The sequence below is a fragment of the Eriocheir sinensis genome, chromosome 22 (assembly GCF_024679095.1).
Source record: "Eriocheir sinensis breed Jianghai 21 chromosome 22, ASM2467909v1, whole genome shotgun sequence".
In the NCBI taxonomy this organism is placed as follows: Eukaryota; Metazoa; Arthropoda; class Malacostraca; order Decapoda; family Varunidae; genus Eriocheir; species Eriocheir sinensis.
Window position 1 is genome coordinate 14169056 of NC_066530.1, and position 22341 is coordinate 14191396.

Genomic DNA, 22341 nt, shown 5'->3' on the forward strand with positions numbered 1-22341 from the left:
GCTGAGCGCCTTGTTCAGGCAGTTTTTAATAAAAAAAGGCAATTGTATTGTTCCCCCTTGGGTAAGGGGGAGTGGCAGGGTGGTGGCTGAGGTCCCACCAAGGATTCTAGAGTATCGGGTCCCACCTTGGCCCCTGGGTCAGCTGACAGGCCCAAAGTTCTCCGGGAAGGCGGTGACAGGCGGTGACGAGTCCAGCACGTGACCAGACCGTGAGGGAATAACGCGCCCATCCCCCCTGCTCGGGGCAGTGAGTGTAAAAAGCTGGCAAGGAAACTGAAGCCTGAAGGTCACCAGTGTGATTCATAGATGCGGAAGGAGTGAATTAAGGTTTATGAAAGTGTGTTGGCCGCGCCGCGTGCCGGGAGGGTTGGCGGCCCTGGCCAGGTGGCAGGGCAGTGTGTGGCCATGTCCCGGGATGGCCGCGGTGGTGCCTGCCCGCGCCGTGCTCCTCGTCACCCTCAACATCCTGCGGGTGCTGTGCCGCAAATACGGCCTCTACCTGGCGCTGGGCCTCACGCTGGTGCTGCTGCAGGGATACTCCGGCTACCAGGGGCTGCGGCGGGCGCGGGAGGAGCCGCAGGAGGGGGAGCTCGGCCGTGCCCTGCCCAGCGAGGATGCCAGTGTGAGTGCCAGGCTGGTGCCATGGAGCAAGGATTCGCTATTGTCCTTTTTTACAGTAGATCTGACAGCTCAAGGGTACATCATGAATAAAAGGGCCGCTGTGACATTCCTCTTACACGTGGCAGGAAGGGATTCTGGGAGGTTTGGTCATGCGACGGAAGGGTGGTTTTAGGTTTTTAGGGATATTTAGGTGATTTTGGCATCTCTTACAGTAAATTAACCATCTCAAGGATAAATCATGAATAAAAAAAGCCCGCTGTGACATTCTAGCACAGGAGAGGAGGGGATGCTGGTAGGTCAGGTCATGTTAGGAAAGGGTTAAGTAATATTTAGGTGAACCGAGTCTTTTTCTTACAGTAAATTATCCATCTCAAGGGTAAAACATAAGTAAGAGCCTGCTATGACACTGACACACTGGACAGGAGGGGATGCTGGCAGGTTAGGTCAGGCAAGGCAAGGGTTGAATTCAGTAATGTTTTGGGAGTAGCCTGAAATGAACATTCACTATTTTCCTAGTGCTCGCCAGTAAGAATGACAGTGTAAAGATAAACTTAGGTCTTTCAAAGGAGTAAAGGGCTAAATTTCTTAATGTTTGCCTTACCTAGTGATTTCTTAATCCAGTAGCTGTGGGCATCATATTTCTTAATTAAAGGCCCCTCTAAGCAAAAATCATGAAAAAAATCACTCACGCAAACCATTTCATAATATAATATCAACACATTTGTGATTAGTTTATGCATCATCTATTTTTGGGGTTTATATCATGGCAAAAATTTGGCCTGTCGCTGGTACACAGTAAATCCACAAATTTGGCCCGTCGCTGCTACCGGGTTAAAAGGCGAGGGAGGCAGTGCTGACAAGGGGATGCCTCTTTTAAGGTTGTCAATGTGCCGCTCATAGTTATTTCTAAATGCATTTACACCACTGCTGTTGATGACCCCTTTCAGCAGTTTGTTCCAGGTGTTCATAACTGGAGGAGAAAAGCATATTCCTATTATGTGTACCCTGCCTTGATTTTAGCAGCTTTAGTGTGTGGCCCAAAGTCTGTAGGTGTGTGTGCTTGGGGGCTAGTTTCAGGAAGTCTTCGTTCACCCTGCCTTTTCAAACGGGTAAATAAGAACTCAAATGAAAGCTTGTACAAACAAATAATTTTTGATAAATATTCCCCGCTCTGCCGTCCACCATCTAAAGTCTTCGTCTTGGTCTTGGTATGACTTTTGCAGTGGTATTTATCTATTTTTGCCTTCATATTTTGGTTCAGAAACATATTCAGTTACTTAACTCTACTATGGAGGCAAAATATCACCTTTTAGAGATGCATAAGGTGATTTTAGGGTAAATATGCAGTAAACTCACCTAAACATTAATATATATTCACATGTATTTTTTGTGACACTACCCAATGAGGACATGAGTGTAAGGACGAACTGTTAGGTTAGACCAGGAAGGGTAAGGAGTGACAATATGTAGGTGAACTGTGGTAAGTCTTAGGAGTACTCTGGCTACCATGTGCTGCCCCAGGTCTGAGATGAGTTGCCTGTTGAGAGGGTCTTAAGCCATGCACTCAACCCAATGAGGATAAACATCTATAATTTCACCCGTCTCACAATGGTCAAACTCTGCAGTGTGATGGGTGTAAAACTTGAAAAATACCCTAATGATGTCAGTGTGAGTGAACTGTTAGGTTAGGCCAGGTAGGGAAAGTGTTAAATTGTGTAACATTGAGTTGAACATTCGGTAAATATTAAGTTTGCACTGCTGGACATATTTGCATTACTGGAGGAACAACACAGTGTCTTAGATATTCAGGGTAATTCATCAACAAATAGTTATATTAGTAATAGTTCTGTTATTAGGTGATTTTTGAAATTGTAGATATTTAGCAATGAGATGTAGGGTTGACTTATATCCTGATAGAGAGCAGTGATGGGAGAAAGGCAGGAAGTGGTGGCTGCTCTTGATAACACTTGGTTCTTGTGTCCTCAGCAATTTTGTATCTCGGCACCAGCTCCAGGGACAGTGACACATCATATTTTCATGCCTTCGGAATACACAACACTAGTTTAGAGAAGTTTGGAATAATTTTTGAATGGATTATTTATTTTTTTGTCAAGCACCAATGAATTTTCCAAAAGAATTGATCCTTTGGAGAAATATGTAACATTATTATTATGACTATTGTTAAAATTATTATTACTAAAGGAAATCAGTGATTCAGATTTGAGTATTTCCACCTGTCTCCTCCTCCTCCTCCTCCTCCTCTGGGTGTTTAATCCCATTAATGTTTGAGAATATGATCCTGACTATAAGCAGAATTATTTATGCACACAGGCGGACATGTCTATTTGGCCTTGACTTACAACTATATTAAAAAGATTCACATATTCCAGAAATCTCAGGTGGATGTTGAGAGCAGAGTGTACCAGGTGGACAAAGGGGATGCCGACAGCCACAACAAGGGGCCACCAGACCCTGTGGAGGCCAGCAGCCAAGAGTTGAGTCGTGACTGGCTGGGCATCGACCTTCCATGTACCATCAGGAGTCGGGAGAGTCTGTCAGCCATCAAGCGGGCCACGACGGACCACTGCAAGGCCCTCATCGCCAACATTACGTGCCATGTAGGTGAACTGCTAAGGATATTCTGTTGTTGACTGTTTGAAGTTGCAATATTCAGTAGGTTTTATTCCTTTAGACTTTTATGAAGATTTATGGCTGGATGTATGGCTTTATTAGACCTGTGTAGAATTCATGGCTTTAAAGGTTAATTGTTCTGTATTTTGTTTGACTTTTCTTTTAATTCCTTGTTTTAATGCTGGGAAATATTTTGTTATTTATTTTTTGTATATCTTTTACATAATTATTGATACTGCTTAGCTTATCCTTCATTTTTTTTTTTTTTTTGTTATTTTTATCATATCTCATCTTTCATTTTAATCCTTTTCTTTTTTCTCTAGGATAATTGGCCAATGTTTTTCAGGCTGCTTTAGTTTGTTGCTGTACATGAAAGGCACAAATATCAAAAATACAAAGAAAATCATTACAAGAAATTTAAACTTACCCTGGGTATTCAAACAAAAAACGTCCATGAATCCAACTAAAATACACTCAAAATGCCAGACCTCACCCCGGCCTCCTCCTTGACTTTTTACTTTCCATTGCTGATTGTCGTTTGAGTAACAGTTCTTTTTGCCTCTTGGGACAGATTCAAGCCGGGACCTTTTACCCCAAACGGCTTCAGAGCTCCTGTCCTTCCAATGGTAAGAGTGCAATTCTCGTCGTCCTCTGATTTTGAGTCTAACACTGTCTGTGGATGTCGTGTTCTGCCTAATTTTATGGATATGTGGACTTTATCACCTGATGAAAGACATGAAAATAGTGAAAACATATACTTTTGAATTAGGTTTATTTGAATTTTAAGCTCATTAATGAGAATATTATTGATCATAAAATTTAATAGCCTTCAATCATGCAAATGGGAAATTATAATCCCCCCAAACACCAATGAATTTTCAAAGTCAGGAAAATGTATCCTGGGAAATATCAGTCACTTGAAATCTGAAGCACAGGAATTTATTGAAATGTAGAGAGTAATGGACATTTACTGTATATAATAGGCCTGTCATGGTTAATTAAAATATTCCTTGCTACCTGTGAGTAAGTAACAGTTTGATCTTTGATTTATTTTAACTAGTATATCCATGAAAATTCTGTGTACACTAATATATATACAGTCTGAAGCATAAGGATAGAAACCCTAAAAGTAATTGTTCTCTTGCTTCACTTCCAGGATTTAAAAGTAAGTTGTAAGGGAATGCCAGACATCACGTTGCCTTATTACGTTTTTAAGCAGCGTTTGGCTAGAAAATGCACCTTTGATTTGAACCTAGAGGCGATGCTCTGTGCGACTCCATTGAATATGTATGGCACATGTATATTCTATTTTGGCATTTGCACAAATTATATTTAGGGCACTTATAGCACATCCACTATTTTTCTTTGCCCTGACCCTATTATGGGCACCTTTTTGTGTGTTTTAGTTTGTTATGCCTTTTTTTTACTGTATTCTCTTCTTTCTTTTAGTTATGATGTAATGCTACTTGATTAAGGAGCTTCTCCATATCTGTTTTCCTTCATTTCCCTTTCTTCTTTTACTTTTCACTGTCTATAGTATGACCTGGCACAACTGAATGTCACAGTATTTTAATGTTTTTTTCTTATATTTTATTGCCTTGACATGACTTTAGCAGCACTACTTCTTTTATCTGACTAGTTACTTTGGAAAGAAAATAATTTCTACATGCATTTATTTGTTGACGTGGCATGTCATGCACTCTTGTGTCCGTTTTGAGCACCGGTGTTGAATCATTCTCAGTATGCATACAAAAAGTGCTTGTTACCTTGGTACTCTATTCAGGTCACAAGATAACTATGACTTTATATACTCTACACATACTCTTTATCAGTCACAGGAGATTGTTCAAATATGTGAAACAGTTTATGCACTTAGAAATCATATGAGTGTTTGTTTTTCAGGAAAGGTGCGGGGCAAGTACATGGGCTGTTTTATGGACAGCCGGGAGAACCGGATCTTGAGGGGGCACGCCGGCCAGCTGAGGCGCAACACCCCAAACCTGTGCTGCGACATCTGCTTCCAGCGCGGCTACATGTATGCCGGCGTGGAGTATGGGTATGTGGAGCGAGCCAATGTAGTAAACCATAGAGAAGATACTGTTTATACATATTCCTACATGCCACTGCTATACTCTGCTGGCATTAACATTGTGAATATGCCCTTTTTATTCAGCAAAGGAGACTGCTCAAGGGCAAAAACAAAAACTAAACAAAAAAGCCCGTCAGCCCATTAACCATCACTCAAGATTTAACCTTTCCCAGCATCTAATAGTCACAAGGAGGCTGAATTAGAGAAGGGATGTGGCTGACTTGTGGACTGTCAAATGATCTGAATGGTGAATGAAGAGGGACTGATTTATGAAGTTCATGCGAGCAGACATAGCCACAAGCCTGTCCATTATGTAGACTTATTTGGCTGCATCTTAGCAGTGTTTCTTTGTGATAATAGCTCATTGCATACCTGTTTGTCTTCCATGGTGGCTAGTAAAAGGAGAATAGGGTAAGCAGTTTTTACATGATACTTGTTGAAATGAATACCATAAAGACTGGCTGGCATGAACCTTTTAATGGCATTGACTTGATATAGCAAAACATATAAACTTTCTGCCTATTCTATGACTATAATAGCATGTCCCACATACTACATGTTTAGGATAGTGTGAGATCAAATTGCACAAGCTTGTGTATCCAAAGTCTTGTGGTTTTTAGGAACTTATGGCCAGTTTTGAAGTCCAGTACAGCAAGTTTGTAGCTCCCCAACCAAACAAAATACTACAAAAATTCCTTGTGTAGTGTTTTCCGTTTATATAGAAAGGAGGAAATTTTAGGAAACCACACAGGAAATCTCTTTAGCATCTGGTATTGAGTAGAAATAACAGATCATTGCAGAGAATATAGTTTTGGGGGCACTTACAATGACTCTGTTGGACTGTCGAACTGGTCCTTAGTGTACTCTCCTCCATTTGTGAGTTTTGATTGGAATGGCGTGCACAAACATACCATAAAAGAAATAACATGACTCCCCCTTTTGTTCATCAGGAAGGAATGTTTCTGCGGCAACGAGGACCTGCCCCTCCAGATGAAGGCCTCGGACAATATGTGTGGCATGGCGTGCAGCGGGGACGCCAAGTTCAAGTGTGGCGACTACCTCTACATCAGCATTTACCAAACAGGACTGGCCAGTGAGTAACCCCAACCAGATGGAATTTTGTTGTGATTTCTTATAGTTTTGTTATTATTTTATGTATATATATGTTTTTTAAGGAAATTAGGTAACTCAAAAGCCAAAAAAAAAGATACTGTACAAAAGTTTGTCATATTGCTGCACTCTTTTTTATTTATTCACCCATTTTTTTATTTATTCACCTATTTTTTCCTTTTTTATATTTATTCACCTATTGTATTTATTCACATATTTTATTTTTTCACATATTTATTTATTCACCTACTTTTTATGTTTCGCCTCTGACACCGGTAGACTCTCTTGATTGGGCTTGGTGGTTGGCCCCAGCCCATTGTGGCATCAGCGTTTATAGTAGCACCAGGTTATAAGGATGTCCTGAAGTTATAAAAAGAGACAAAAATTTACAAGTTACAATTTCTTTCCCCCTCCACAGAGTACACACCGGTGGCACTGAAGGGGTCGTCCACGCACCCAGCGAACAAGCCTGTGAGGATTGCCTTTGTTCTCACCGTGAATGGCCGGGCTATACGGCAGCTGAGGAGGCTGGTCAAGGCGCTCTACCACCGGGACCACTACTTCTTCATCCATGTTGACTCCGTAATTATTGACCTTAATCTTGTATGCATTTGGAGGTGAAGCATGCACAAGTTATTGAGTGATAGATTAGTTTTTGTTTTCCATTGGTATTAGTTTCATCGTTCTAGTAAATAGGAAGTCATGCATTTACTTATTATGATTATTAGCTTATTTTCTTTATTGTTTAGTTTTTCATTATTGTAATTATGTGTAGATGCTTCCTTTACTGTAGAAATATAAATTAATGTCTTTTCCTTTCAACAGAGGCAAGAATACATGTACCGTGAGGTGTTGAAGCTGGAGGAACAGTACAGCAACATCCGGGTGTCTCGCTACCGCCTCTCCACCATCTGGGGGGGCGCCTCGCTGCTCAAGATCCTCCTCCACTGCATGGTCCAGATCACCCACATCAAGGAGTGGGATTGGGACTTCGTTATCAACCTCAGCGAGTCAGATTACCCCATCAAGTAAGTGTGTGTTGGCTTTGTTTTCTGTTTGTCTTCTTTGTATTATCTCTGTCTTGTCATTAACCTTAGTGAGTCAGATTACCCCATCAAGTACCGTAAGTGTATGTTGGCTTTGTTTTCTGTTCGTCTTCTTTATATTTTCTGTCTTGTCATTAACCTTAATGAGTCAGATTACCCCATCAAGTACCGTAAGTGTATGTTGGCTTTGTTTTCTGTTCGTCTTCTTTATATTTTCTGTCTTGTCAATAACCTTAATGAGTCAGATTACCCCATCAAGTAAGTGTGTGTTGGCTCAATTTTCTGTTCTTCTTCACATTATCTCTTGTCATTAACCTTAGTGAGTCAGATTACCCCATCACGGCCTAGTTTTCTTCTCTTTCCATCTCTTTGTATTATCTTTATCTTGTCATTAATCTTTGTGAGTTGGATTATCCCATCAAGTATGATTGTAATGGTTTAGTTTTCTATTTATCTTCTCTCACTATCTCTGTCTTGGAAGATATCTTGTTGAGCTCTAAGTTTGAGGGTTTGGTTTGGTATATAGCAGCCTCTTGTATTCTTATATCCTTGTGTATCCCTCTTTAACCACTCTAGCTGTCATCTATTTACAGGAACAGCACTTAGGGGGTTCCTTTGTTCCTTTTTACTTGTCCCTTTAAGCTGCTTCCTTTACTGTAAGAAACAAATCCCTGTGTTTATTGTTTTGTTAGTTGAGTATTTGTTCAGTTTTTGTATATCTTTTTTTCTGTTTGTTTTTAGGAAGAATGAGGAACTGGTGACATTCCTAACAAACAACAAAGAACGTAATTTCCTGAAGTCCCACGGCCACGACACCAACAAGTTCCTCCAGAAGCAGGGCCTGGACCGCACCTTCCTGGAGTGTGAGAACCACATGTGGAGGATCGGGGAGCGCCATCTACCCCTTGGTGAGTGACCCCTCAAACTTTAGTCTCATTCTTTATTGACTCGGCCTTTTTGAGTGGTAAAGGAGTAGGCAGGGCACAAAACAAATTACTAGTTTATAAAGGAGGTCCACAGCACACTGCTCCTATGAAAATAACACAAAGTGCCATAAGAGTAATTGATTTTGGTTTGAGAAGTGACCTGATTCTCCCCTCTAGAAAGAGTGCAAGTTGGAGGAAGTTTGAAAGGATCATTAATGTAATCCAGGAACTCATCCTCCTCTGCAGAGCTTTAGCCTTTGTTCTGACTAGGCTTATTATGTAAAAAATATATCGCTTGTTCAGACTAGGAAGTAGATTTTTCTTGCAGTAAACATTCCAAGGACAAAACTACAATAATAAAGAATGCATCACTCAGGACGTAATTTTTTCTTCCCACTCATGGTGTTATGCGGATTCATGGAGAAGATACAGAAGCAGCTAATCTTGTGTCTTGTGTCTCTTCAGGTATTCGTGTGGATGGTGGGAGTGACTGGCTGTGTCTGAACCGCGCCTTTGTGGACTACGTGGTGACCAGCCAGAGTCAGCTGGTGCGGGGGCTGAAGAAAGTTTACTCCTACACTCTCCTGCCGGCGGAGGTTAGTGAGGAGAAAGTTGCCAGGTTGTGTAGGCAGAGGAACGTATAATTTTGTAAGAGGATTCATGTATGGATGTTTGAGTGATGAAAAAGGGAATATAATGAAAAAATGTGCAAATGTTCATAGTTTTCATTCATTCAATTACTTTTTTCCTTGCTGTGTAGGCAGAGGAACATATAATTTTGTAAGGGGATTCATGTATGGATGTTTGAGTGATGAAAAAGGGAATATAATGAAAAAATGTGCAAATATTCATAGTTTTCATTCATTTAATTACTTTTCTTCCTTGCTGTGTAGGCAGAGGAACGTATAATTTTGTAAGGGGATTCATGTATGGATGTTTAAAAATGGTTGTCAAAAGTGATAACCACTAATAAAAAGGACTTCTGAAACTCACTATTTGATTATCCTTATGAGCTTAATGTTCATTAAATCACTATGGTCAAAAACAAGAACCACTGATATAGAAACTCACTATTTGATTATCCTTATGAGCTTAATGTTCATTAAATCACTATGGTCAACTGCTGGAGAGGTTATGAGTGTGCAAATGTTCATAGTTTTCATTCATATAATTACTTTTCTTCCTTGCTGTGTAGGCAGAGGAACGTATAATTTTGTAAGGGGATTCATGTATGGATGTTTGAAAGTGATGAAAAAGGGAATATAATGAAAAAATGTGCAAGTATTCATAGTTTTCATTCATATAATTACTTTTCTTCCTTGCTGTGTAGGCAGAGGAACGTATAATTTTGTAAGGGGATTCTTGTATGGATGTTTAAAAATGGTTGTCAAAAGTGATAACCACTAATAAAAAGGACTTCTGAAACTCACTATTTGATTATCCTTATGAGCTTAATGTTCATTAAATCACTATGGTCAACTGCTGGAGAGGTTATGAGTGTGAAAGAAAGACTGGAGGAAACAAGAACCACACGAATACCTGAAGAGACACAAGACACAAGATTAGCTGCTTCTGTATCTTCTCCATGAATCCGCATAACACCATGAGTGGGAAGAAAAAATAGTGACCATAGTGATAGTGATTTAGTGATTTAATGAACATTAAGCTCATAAGGATAATCAAATAGTGAGTTTCAGAAGTCCTTTTTATTAGTGGTTATCACTTTTGACAACCATTTTTAAACATCAGCTATATATCAGTGGTTCTTGTTTCCTCCAGTCTTTCTTTCACACTCATAACCTCTCCAGCAGTTGACCATAGTGATTTAATGAACATTAAGCTCATAAGGATAATCAAATAGTGAGTTTCAGAAGTCCTTTTTATTAGTGGTTATCACTTTTGACAACCATTTTTAAACATCAGCTATATATCAGTGGTTCTTGTTTCCTCCAGTCTTTCTTTCACACTGTCCTCTGCAACTCAATTCTATCAGTGGTTCTTATTTCTTTGTTATTTCTTCACACTGTCCTCTGCAACTCGTTTCTAGCAGTGCCTTTTACATTTTTCAGTCCTTCTTCCACACTGTCCTCCGCAACTCTGAGTTCTGCCAAAGCTTCACCGACAACAACCTGCACATCACCAACTGGAAGAGGAAGCTGGGCTGCAAGTGCCAGTACAAACACATCGTGGACTGGTGTGGCTGCTCCCCCAACGACTTCACTCCGTCTGACTGGGGGAAGCTGGAGGTAGGCCCCATTCAGTTGCCATTGTATTGCATTGCCTTGATAAGATCCTAGTGGTAGACAGAAAAGATTTGTGTAAGCAAATTTAATCTTCCACCATTAGTGTTATTGCTCTTTTAGATATACAACAAATGTCTTTCTACTTTCAGGGTTCAACCTCGAGGAATTTGTTCTTCGCACGTAAGTTTGAGGCCGTCATAAGCCAGGCCATAATAAACCAAGTGGACGGCTGGCTCTACACTCCATACTACACCTGTGAGTCCATGTTATTTATACTCATCTATTTACATTTTACAGTGATAGTTTGTAAATTTGAATAGCTTTTTATATACAGTGATAGTTTGTCGATTTCAGTAGTTATATACATTGATAGTTTTTTAATTTGAACAGCACTAAATCTAGTACACACCCAGGGATCAAACATTTACAGGAGTACAGTTACTTCGGTGTGATTTGTGAGGAGTGTTTGGTGTTGGTGTATGAGACAGCATGGTAAAGAACATTATAGATTGAAATATGCTTCTTCACGCTCCAACTTGGAATTTATTAGATGATGTGTGTGATGACCTCTTGCATAGATAGGGAGCTGTGTGAGAGTTTTGGTATTTAAGAGACAGAAGGATGTCATGTCACCAAGGTAGAAAGCATTATAGAGTGAAAGATAGATATATGCCACTTCACTTTCCAGCTCAGGTTTACCATAATCTACTCTGCTTCTTTACAGCCACGCCCGGTCTTGAGAATTACTGGGAGAATCGCTACCACCACGAAGACATGCCACAGACCAGCATGGATGTGGGCCTCACCCTGCACCACTCCGGGGCCAGACTCAGCACCCGGGCGGTGGGGCAGCTGGCCACCACCAGCAGGAACAAATGTGAAGTGTACGCCACCACGGTGCTGACGGCCCACTCCTACCACCACAGCGACACTCTGAAGGTTGGTAATCATTGCATTTGTTCCTCATGACTTTCTGTGGACCTTAAAGTAGGGTTAACTGAAGTGTGTGAAGAGGAACCAAATGTGTAAATAACCATTGGTAGATGTAGTTATAAATTCAAAGGGATACTGTATATATTTCTCATTAATAAAGGTTTGTGTGTTTGTGATGAAAGATCGTGTAATAAAGTTCACGTAAAGAGGAACCAAATGTGTAAATAATTATTGGTAGATGTAAATACAAGTTCAAATGGATGCTGTATGAATGGGATATGATTGAAGGTCTTCGTTTGTTCCAGGGTGTTCTGATAGAGTACGCGGCGAGGGCTGATGACGCAACCTTCCACCTCGAGACTTGGATATTCCCCCACGTCAAATACATGCCACCCTTTGAGAAGCCCAATCACAGGCTGACAGTAAGTAATGTTAACACTTTTCTTGGATCCCCTTACCTTTATTCTTCCTTTATTTGATTGGGCTGTTGAATCTGTTACTACTTGTGCCCCTACAGGATCTTGAGGTTGGAACAGACTTTGACGTGAAGGAGCAGGTCTTCCGCAACTTCGGGGTTCCTCTGGGGCCCAACAGTGACGTGACGGTGGTGACGCGCTGGTCGGCGGACGTGGCCGTGGAGGAGCAGGCCGGAGAGGAGGACAGCCTGCAGCACCCTCACCTCGTCCTGGCAGACCCCACCATGACACTCGTGGCTGAAGAATTCCTCACCTTGGAGTCTGGAGAACAGGTAGGAGATGAGGAAGAACACAAGTCTCATTATTCGACCGTACATTGTAGAGGGAACTAATAAGACATTTTCTTCTTTTATTGAGATTGGGTTCTGGAGAATAAAGTAGATAAGACTGTCAGAGAAACCACCAAGTGCCTGGACTTGAATGCAAGTCTTCAGAATAGAAGTCAGCAGCAAACCAACTGAGCCACTGGTGAGCCAAAAGGTCACTGTGCCAGGGGCCATCTCTTTGGCACTTTACCTGACACCCAGTCAAACATTGGGGACATGAAGGAAAGGTGGCCCTGCCTGCACTTGTAGCTGGCAAAGCTTTCAATCAGGCCACAATGTCAAGTGTGAGTGGGGTCACCTTTCTTTCCTATCCACAGTGTGGGCTGGGGTGTCAGGTTAAGTAACGCAGAAGTGGCCCCGGGCTCAGTTGGTTTGCTGCTCTGACATCTACTCTGATGCCTGGGTTTGATTCCTGACTCTCCGTGTACATTTTTATAATAAGACTGGCTACTTGAGAATAAAGTAAAGCTTGTGTGGAGGGAACTGGTTGGCTGAGGGCACCCAAATAATAATGACTACTCTTGACTTCACATAACCATTTTTCTCCGTGTACTCTTCACCTCCTTCCTACAGATCTTGCCGCACACCTTCACGCTGCGTAAGCCACTCCTGCCAGGGGCCTGGACGGTCAGGGTCATCATTGACGGTGCTGCTGTGGCCTCTCACGCCTTCCTGGTCCTGCCCCAGCAGTTCATCCAGGGTCGCCAGATATCGGTCCAGAAGGCCAGGTATGAAGGGCAAGAAAACGAGGCTAATTACACACCCTTTGCGTAGAGCTCTAGCCTGTCTCTGTAGGTCCTTCTGTCTTGAGTATGGTACATTACTGTCTCCAAGTTTGCGATAAATAGGTCGAAGTTGAATCACAAACTTTGAACCATTATTCTTATGGGGAAAATTGAAAACCATCGACATCTTGCACTTGGCCACCCATCCGGGTGGCCAAGCGCATGTGTGCAGACGGCCCCGGCTGCGCGCTGGGCCCGAACAGCTGATGGGCGGCTGATGATGAGTGTCGGCAGTGTGGCCTTTGCATCGGCGCCACCTGAACGGTATTTTTATCGGGGCCCGTGTGTGTGTGGCTGTGTTTATTATGGGTTTGAGCTTCTCAATTTGCCAATTCTTATTTTCCACATGTTGCACGAGACCCCTTTCTTTCTTCCATCTCTTCTTTTTGAAAAAGGAGATAGAAGAAAAGAAAGAAGTCCCGCACAACATGTGGAAAATAAGAATTAGCAAATTGAGGAGCCTGGGCCCACAATAAACACAGCCACACAAACACGGGCCCCAATGAAAATACCGTTTGGGTGGCGCCGATGCAAAGGCCACGCCGCCGACACTTATCATCACCATCATCAGCTTCTCAAGCCCAGTGCGCGGTCAGGGCTGCTCGCACACATGCGCCTGGCTGCCCGTATCCCACTCACCATGCCGCGGCCAATGGAAAGGCCCAGGGGGTGGGTAAGAGTGAGATTGAAAGTCAAGGACCACAACAAGGTGTGAAAAATTCCCAGTTTTAACAGCCTTTTCCTTTTCCTTTCAGGGCATATCGCGATTTCAATTTTCAATAAAAATCAAATTTTTGGGGTCCCTATCGCAAACTCGGTGAATCGCAAACTTGAAACTCGCAATCCTGGAGACAGTACTGTATTAGGGGTGCTTATGAGGAAGTGATAGTGCTGAAATTATTCCACCTTTTCCAGGGAGCTACATCGTGGGCCATCAGAACCCTACACAGATGACGACCTCTCCCACCTCACGGCTCTGCTCAGCCTGAGTAATCCGGGCAATGCCTCAGCCAAGGAGATGATCAGCCACCACTCCAACCTGTATGGTCCACAACTCTCTCAGTGGATAGATGAACTTGTCAGCAGGTAATGTTATTATACTTAAAGCATGTTCTATTATAAAAATGTTACTAGAACCCTCCCATGAAAAATCCCCTGAATGTTTTTTTGACAGTTGTAAAATCACAATAATCATTCTAAAAGAAGGAAAAGTGACATACCTTACCTCCAACAGGTTCTACACCATCCAAGACTCATGTTACGTGGACAGCGAGCAAGTCCCCGAGTGTGTCCGCTTTCTGCTGGACTCCTGCTCCCACTCCTCCTGGAGCTCCCTGGCGCCGGACCCCAAAGCTGATCTCGGTGAGGTTGACGCCAGAACTGGAAGAATCTCGGATCCATATCGCATCGGAAATAGAGAGTTTTAGAAGACCTATTTTTATTAATATATTCAACTATTATCACTAATCTAGAGCCCTTTCTAAATATCATCAACCATATCATCCCGAGCTTGGAAGGCAGCTGTAATGTCTCCACTTTCATATCTTCCCACGTACCTTCTACTACCCTTTTAGTGTCCTTTTACATTACATTGCTGGGGCCAATAGATATATGGATAGTATCTGATGCTCTGGCATGTTGCAAAGTGTTGGCTGTGTTCTGTTGGTACGTAGGAAGCCTTCAAGTCTTAGAGAGAGATAGGAAAAATTGTGATACTTCAGTTGACAGTTAATATTTATAGAAATGATATACAGGAGGTTCTCGGGTTACGACGGAGACACGTTCCTTAAGACGTGTCGGAACACACCTAAATAAGCACCCACTTATGCTAACGCAGTAGTAAAGTCATACGAGTGGAATGTAAACAACATGCCAGCCTCAGTGCAACGCTTGGTGATGACATATTCTTCCACTGCACTCAACAAACTAGTTCCCGCGTAAGCATCATAAGTCGAAACCACGAAACGTCGTAGGTCAAGACTGTCGTAACCTGAGGATTGCCTGTATTGAACATTTATATGTGTAGGGAGCTGTGTCATGCTGGAAACATGGAGAACCAAAAATCTAGTTTACTTAGACTTGCATTTAAACCTTTTTTCTACACAAGTGACATTGAAGTTACAGTAACAGTACGCTGAAGCTTTAAATTGCACCTACGGTCGTGATTAGGCAATGTTGTGTGTATAGGAGCACCATCATCATCATATAATTTCAAAATAATGACCAAACAAATTTTTAAGATTTATTTTTCACTTTTGTAAAAAATGGAGTCAAATTCCTCAGTCATTTGTTCACCAATTTTTCTTACTCGCAAATTATATACTTTCCTGTTATCATAACAAACATACCTATGTGATTACTTTTTTTAATATCTGGTTTCATTTACTTGATATTAGATATGGAAAAAAGGTGGCCTTTTTATATATGTTTTTTCGTTAATAGTTGAACTTGGGGTTTGTTTTATCAATGTCATGCAAAAAAAAAGCGATCTTTTTTTTTTATTTATTTCGAGTTTTCAGAAAAACGCAATTAAAGTTTGGTTTCCATCTTCATGCCCCAGTGAAGTTGCAGTGTCACAAATCTCCTTTTATATGAATGGTATGGATTCAATAATCACATACCAATGCATGTACATAATGATATGATGCCTGGTCCCCTTTTATAAAAGGTAATAGCTGTTCAAGGGCGAGTGTGTCAGGACACACCAAGCCCCTCGTTGTTGCCAGGTTTGGTCTAACAGTTCCCCGGTGCATATTCCTCACTGTTACTTCCACTGTCCTTCTTCCTCTTCATCCCCTTGGTTGGAGTTTTTCTTTTCTCTCAGAGTTCTAATCCTAGTTTTTTGTGTGCGGCTAAGGTTCCCTTCCAACCAGTGTTCCCCACGCTCAGAGGGTGGAGGCCATGGCGTGCCATAATGAAAGGCGCTAACTGAGTTGGGAGACTCACTAGAATGCACTGATGTGTGATTATTATGCATTATTCATTGAAAAAAGCACATTGTAAAGATACCCAGTGTTCCACGCCCACACGCAGGGTATTTAAACTCCTTCGCTAGGGGCATTTAAATTCATGGTAGACAAAAAAATACACCACCACTCAATGCCTCTAAGCCAGTAGATGTTGGGACAACATGTAACTCAATTTTTATTTCAATATTTGATGGCATACTCTCCCCTTAATGCTGATTTATAATATAACTAAGCAGTCACTTCTGATTCTATTTCTAACTGATTAGGTGTTTGTGAGGAGTTACAAATGCCAGTTGTTATTACATAGGCTAAGCTTATCTGATCACAAAACTGATATTCTACTTTACTAGGTCACAATATTGTACAGAGTAACTTGTCTCCACTCATCCCATTACTTCACCCTAGTCAGTCTGGCTCTGGCACAAATGGAGTCAAGTTTAGAGCAATAAATAATGTCATATCAGCATGTTGAAGGAAACGTGTGATATCTACTATAGGGTAGCGGCCAACTTGTTGATAGATTTGTATCCGAAAAATTGTGATGAGAAGCGCCATGATTGTTTCTGAACCCGAGTCGTTCACCTTTAGGGGGGAGGGAGTGGCATTAACCTGTTCATGGCAGAGGTGGGAGATTAAGTTACTTTCAGGTTTCACAAAAAAACTTTTAAATTACATATCTTGCACAAATGTCTTTTTTACTTATAGGAGGTTAATTCTATGACAGCTGGAACTTTATGAATTGCTCAATATTAAAAATGGTTTGTGCCATATGTTTACAAAAGCATGAAGGTTGAAAGAGTTGAACTGACATAACTTACATAGAGGTCTCAGAATGTTGTAGTTGGAGTCATGTAATATGTGGTCATCAAATTTTTTTAAACCAACCATTCTCCCGATACTCAATCGCTGGTACTTTCCCACAGCACCAGTTCTGTATTTTACTCAAAAATATAACAAACCTCTATTGTGACACGAGGAAGAGGTCAGTTGCAGTATTTCATTCAATCTGAGTCCCATCAAGGCACGTCAGTCACAGTGTCATCACCAGAGCAAATCTGAAAAGAGGGACATACAATTACAATTCAACTTAATACTACACAACAAGTGCCATACTATGAGCATAAAAACTGAAAAGTGCAGCTACAAAAAACATGTTTTATACTGCATGAGGTGGCATATCAAGTGGCATCAAAAACATGGTAATGCAAGCATCATAGCATCATAAACATGGTAATGCAAAAATTGAAGTTACTCTCCCAATTCTAGCCATGCTGTTATGAACTTTATTACCCAGACTAAAGATTACTATTTTTTCCTTTTGTTTTTCATAACTCTGTCTTAGTAATCACAGGAGGTTTTAGGCTCATTTCTACATCTTCAAGTTTATCAGAAAATTTGTGGGACCACTGTATTGCATTCCTTTAAGAGGCCAGTCTCCATTACCTCGCTTGAGTACATGTAAAATTACCTGTGGTGAGATTACTTCATGCAATGTGTATCATAGTTACCGGTCTTCAGTTGTTTAGTGGCATTTATTAATATTAAATCAATAATTATGTCTCATCTTGCAATTTGAGAGTTTGTGATTTGTTCATGAACTGTATTTGCCAGCATCAGAATAACAATATTCATGTTGCTTGACATCGGCAATAATTTTCCACAAGTACATGTTTCCCTTCAAACACCTGGCTAATACACTAGCATGAGTGTTGTGATGCTGCATTTTTACAGTTATTCTGCCCAGGGCAGTGTAAAGAATTTAATTAGTTATTTGTACTGTTGTTGTTGATGGAACAATGCAGCTGAGTACAGAACCATGAACTGTAGATAAAACGGCTGACCTGCCAATCTGCCAGCATCACAATTTCAGTTGGTTGTGTCTCGGCTGTTTTCCTTCCCCCCAAACTCTTCTGGCACATTGTTAATAGTGCACAGTAATGTTTTGTTGTGTATCTAGTTCATATGGACAGAGAATACTCATTTTGTGGTAGCTACTCCGAGGTCTTGTGTGCACAACCTACTGTCATCACCTTTAAGTGTTGCTCCTGTTCTTATATATTAGTCTGTCCTTAGAGAGTCTAGCCAGTTACATATATTTTTATGGTTGTTTGTTAGTGAAAATGCCAAAGAATAAGAAATGAGCAAACTATCATGTTTGTAACCATATCATAGTTTGGGTGGCGAGAGACTGTGATTCACTCTACTACATTAGGTATAGGGAAGAACTGTATGCATAAGGTATCACTTTGTTTGAGGTTGTAGTTATTATTCTGAAGTTGTAAGATCAAATTTGTATCAGTATTTTGTGAAATTTTTGAAAGTATAAATCAATATATTACAGTTGTTAACATTCACTTTTTTGCCATTTCTGTCCAATAAGCCTGAATGAGAAGTGTTGTGCTACTGTTACAGCTCTTGAATAGTTTACCTTGAATTTAGAAAAGACATGTCCACCAATTCATATGCTTCCTTCCAGTGGGGACTTTTAAGAAGTTTCTAGGCCTTGGACATCTATTTACTTGTCACACACTTCTTATTGAGGGACCAGTAAGCACAGTGCTGTTATCAACATAAAAACACTGTTGAAAGTCCCCCATTAGTACTCAGAGGAGCTAATTTAGCAAACTGAGTCGAGATTGAAAATGAACTTGTCAAAATTAAGAGGGCATATCAATCCTTGTTTTGACAGTACATAAAGTAAAGTGTTAATCCAAAGAGAATTTAACCCTCGTCTGTTTAGATCAGCAAGTTGTTAAGACTATTCAGTGGCAGCCCAAATTACAGCAAACGTGAACATATACATAAAATTTAGTGAATTCTCATTTCCAGTCAAGAATTTGGGATATTGAAATTCTCAAACCTCTAGAATTTCGAGTAACAGACTTTTACTGCAGTTCATTTCAATGCATTGGCTCAGATATCAAGTGTAGCATTATTCCTGTAAGTACTGGCTGGAAGGGTGACCACCAGTTAACAAGCATACCATAAAATCAATGTTTGTATTTATAATCAGGCAATTGAACAATGCCATTCCTCTGCAGTGAATTAAGGTCATACGTAAGGTTGTCTAGCTGAGTGGTGTGTCAAAAGGCTTAAACACCTAACCATGAGGCCAATAACTTCACTTGCCTGGGATTTGGTGAAGGTTCAGTATAAATTAATCAGTATCATACATGTGGATCTGCAGGGCTCTGTTCTATCAAACTCAATTGTTCAGTAACCCTTCCAAAACAAACTGTACTCTACTTTTTGCTCTAATTCTCCCCTATACTGTCCAAATTCCTAATGTAAGAGTTAACCAGCATTGTTATTCTCATTCCTTCTACAAGCATACTCTGACACCTCCAACCAAAATTGATTATCTCTCTAATTCTTTTGCAGGAGCAGTGCTCTTTTTCCCATTTAGGTGTACAGTATACTGAGCCTTTACCAAAACTGATCTAGTGGTGTTAGGTGCAATGTGTTCCATCTGTTGTTTTAAGCCACTTGTTAAAATATATTCACCTTCTTCAAAAGAGCTTTTGCCATCAAAATCATTGCCATGTATGTTTAATTTCCTTGTGGAGTGGATGAATGAGGCCAGTTTTATTGTGTTCATTCTGTAGTCCAGTAGTTACTTTATAATTTTATCATTGTGTCATATCCTGCTTGTCATTTATCACAGCAGTACCCAGTGGTGTATATACATTCATAAGAAGAGGGTGGGGGGCTAAGGGCCAATTCCACAGCCCAACACAGTGAGTTAGTAAGCTTCCAAACCAAAAGGAAATCATTGCATGGTTGTTCATATAGTAGATAAGAAAATTGAGGTGAAAATACATGAAATTTCTTTAGTATTGCGTGCTGAGTAAAAAACATGACCACTATGAAGAGCAGAATTTGGTTTGGGAGGTTACAATGACACTGTTGGACTGAGAGGGAGTCAGTGGGGGAACAATATGTGCCAGGCATCAAAGGCAATATGACACTGCAGCTAGATGGAGAGAAATAGTAATGTTGAGTGCCATGGAGATATATTGGATAGACATTGTAGTGTATGGAAGGATAATTGTACCAGGGGTAAGAGATGAGTGTTGACTTGAGAAACTGGCCCAAAGTCTCAAGAGTAAAGATATGGGCACTTAATGTAAAAATAGTGGATACCCATTTAATTTTTCACCTAAAACATAATGGGTAAGGAATATGGCCATGGCTGAGTTATCCCCTCTTATATACATTACTGGTAGTGCTATTTGTTACTAAGTTCATCATATTTCTTCTGTTCATAAACCGTTCCATAGTAGTGATATTACTTTAGTCTCATCGGCAAGAATGACCTCCGAGTGCTTGAAGGTCACAGTTTATACATTTAATTTCAGTTATTGCATCATGAGGAGAGATCTTCTGAAATGCTGAAGTTGAAAGTTTGTACAAGTGTGAACAAATGGTTGAAAATTGCACAAATTATTATATATTATTGTAGATTTCAAAAGTATAATGTATAAAAATTCTATAATGTACATTTTCAATAAAATAATGAAATATGTAAAATATGCTGTCTTTGTATTTCCTCCTCCAATGGATTGAACATTTACAAGAGGGGGTAACAAGACACTAACCACATCTCACCTGTCCCTCTCCTCCTGTTATTACCCTCTGTCAGCGGGATCAGCACTAAAGTGGATTTATTTATTTTTTTTTTTTTTTTTTCCCAACTTGACCCCGGCATATGACCACAGATGTTGCATCGACTAAATGAAACTTTCCAACTTTTCATAACTTGACCTGCCACTCAACTTGTTCCTCTTGCACACATAAAATTCATCCACAATCCTCTGACTTTCTGCGAGCATTACTACCATATGCAAAAGGGGCTGCCATAAAAAAATGTTCGATATTTCTCTCAGTCTTGGACATACCTCCCCTACTCTGGGTTTCATTTCTCTTATACAACCATTCATTTACACATCAAAACGCCATGGTGAAATCACACACACACCTGTCTCACACACCATTGCCAACACTCAATCAGCTACCATTTCACGAGCACTCAGGCACTCGCATCCTTATAAAACGACCTGATCCCTGAATGACCCCTTTATTTCAGTGCCATTGACCCAAACACTGAGTCGAAACTAGACCTAGTATTACAAGAATTACTACTTCAAAACCCACTGATGTAGTCCCGAGGTATGGAAGAGCTCCAGAAACATTGTTGGATATGTGGTCACTAGTATATAAAACTTCCAAGAGACAGGAGAAGAACACGCAAATAAGTAGGAAACTCGAAGATAAAAGAAACAAGACTTAGTGCTTAAGAGGATACTGAAGTAGCCTATGGAACGATCAAACAAGTATCAAACTATCAAACGAGTGCTTCAGAGGATATTGAAGTAGCCTATGGAGCGATCAAACAAGTACCTAGGATATCAAACTATCAAACAAGTGCTTCAGAGGATATTGGAACGATCAAACAAGTGCCTAGGATATCAAACTATCAAACGAGTGCTTCAGAGGATATTGAAGTAGCCTATGGAACGATCAAACAAGTGCCTAGGATATCAAACTATCAAACGAGTGCTTCAGAGGATATTGAAGTAGCCTATGGAGCGATCAAACAAGTACCTAGGATATCAAACTATCAAACAAGTGCTTCAGAGGATATTGGAGTAGCCTCTGGAACGGTCAAACATGTGCCTAAGAGATCAAATTATCAAACAAGGTCATTCAAGTTCCCCATCAAATAAGCACAACGAGGCATCTCGCATACTTTTTTCAAACTATTGGGACACATCAATATTATTATATGAACATAACCATAAAAACAACCATAGATGGAGAACAAAAAGGAGATACAGATAACTGACACCAAAACAACCATTGAGGAGGGGGGAAGGGGGGTGCAAATTTGAGGAACGAGCAGCGAGACGAGCAGCGTGAATGAAACTGATCTGAAGCAACACGAAGCACTTCGCACCACCACCGCTACGGCCAACTACCTCCTAGTTTTTGCGGGACTACTGTCTGTTAGCCATTTATGTTATTATCTGAAGCAGGAAATTCAGTGAGGTAGTACTCAGTAAATATAGGGTCGTATTTTAAAACATTTCGTCGCCCAAGTTCACAGATTTGACATGGCCTTCGTAGGAGCTGTAGGCCTTTCCAGGGGTAGTTTTATGACCCTGGTGGTAGTTTGACCCTTCTTCT

At 40.7% G+C, this 22341-nt stretch overlaps 1 protein-coding gene across 1 annotated transcript; it reads left to right on the forward strand.

Moving 5' to 3' along the window:
• Positions 1-335: 335 nt before the first annotated feature.
• On the forward strand, positions 336-18511 carry LOC127002119 (xylosyltransferase oxt-like). Its single transcript, XM_050867705.1, has 17 exons — positions 336-622; positions 3012-3239; positions 3824-3878; positions 5155-5308; positions 6292-6434; positions 6870-7033; positions 7277-7479; positions 8239-8405; positions 8889-9019; positions 10493-10669; positions 10816-10921; positions 11391-11605; positions 11905-12021; positions 12117-12347; positions 12975-13129; positions 14102-14272; positions 14421-18511. Exons 1-17 carry the CDS (start codon positions 416-418, stop codon positions 14611-14613), a joined length of 2817 nt encoding a protein of 938 aa, XP_050723662.1. The 5' UTR covers positions 336-415; the 3' UTR covers positions 14614-18511.
• The last annotated feature ends 3830 nt before the right edge of the window (positions 18512-22341 follow it).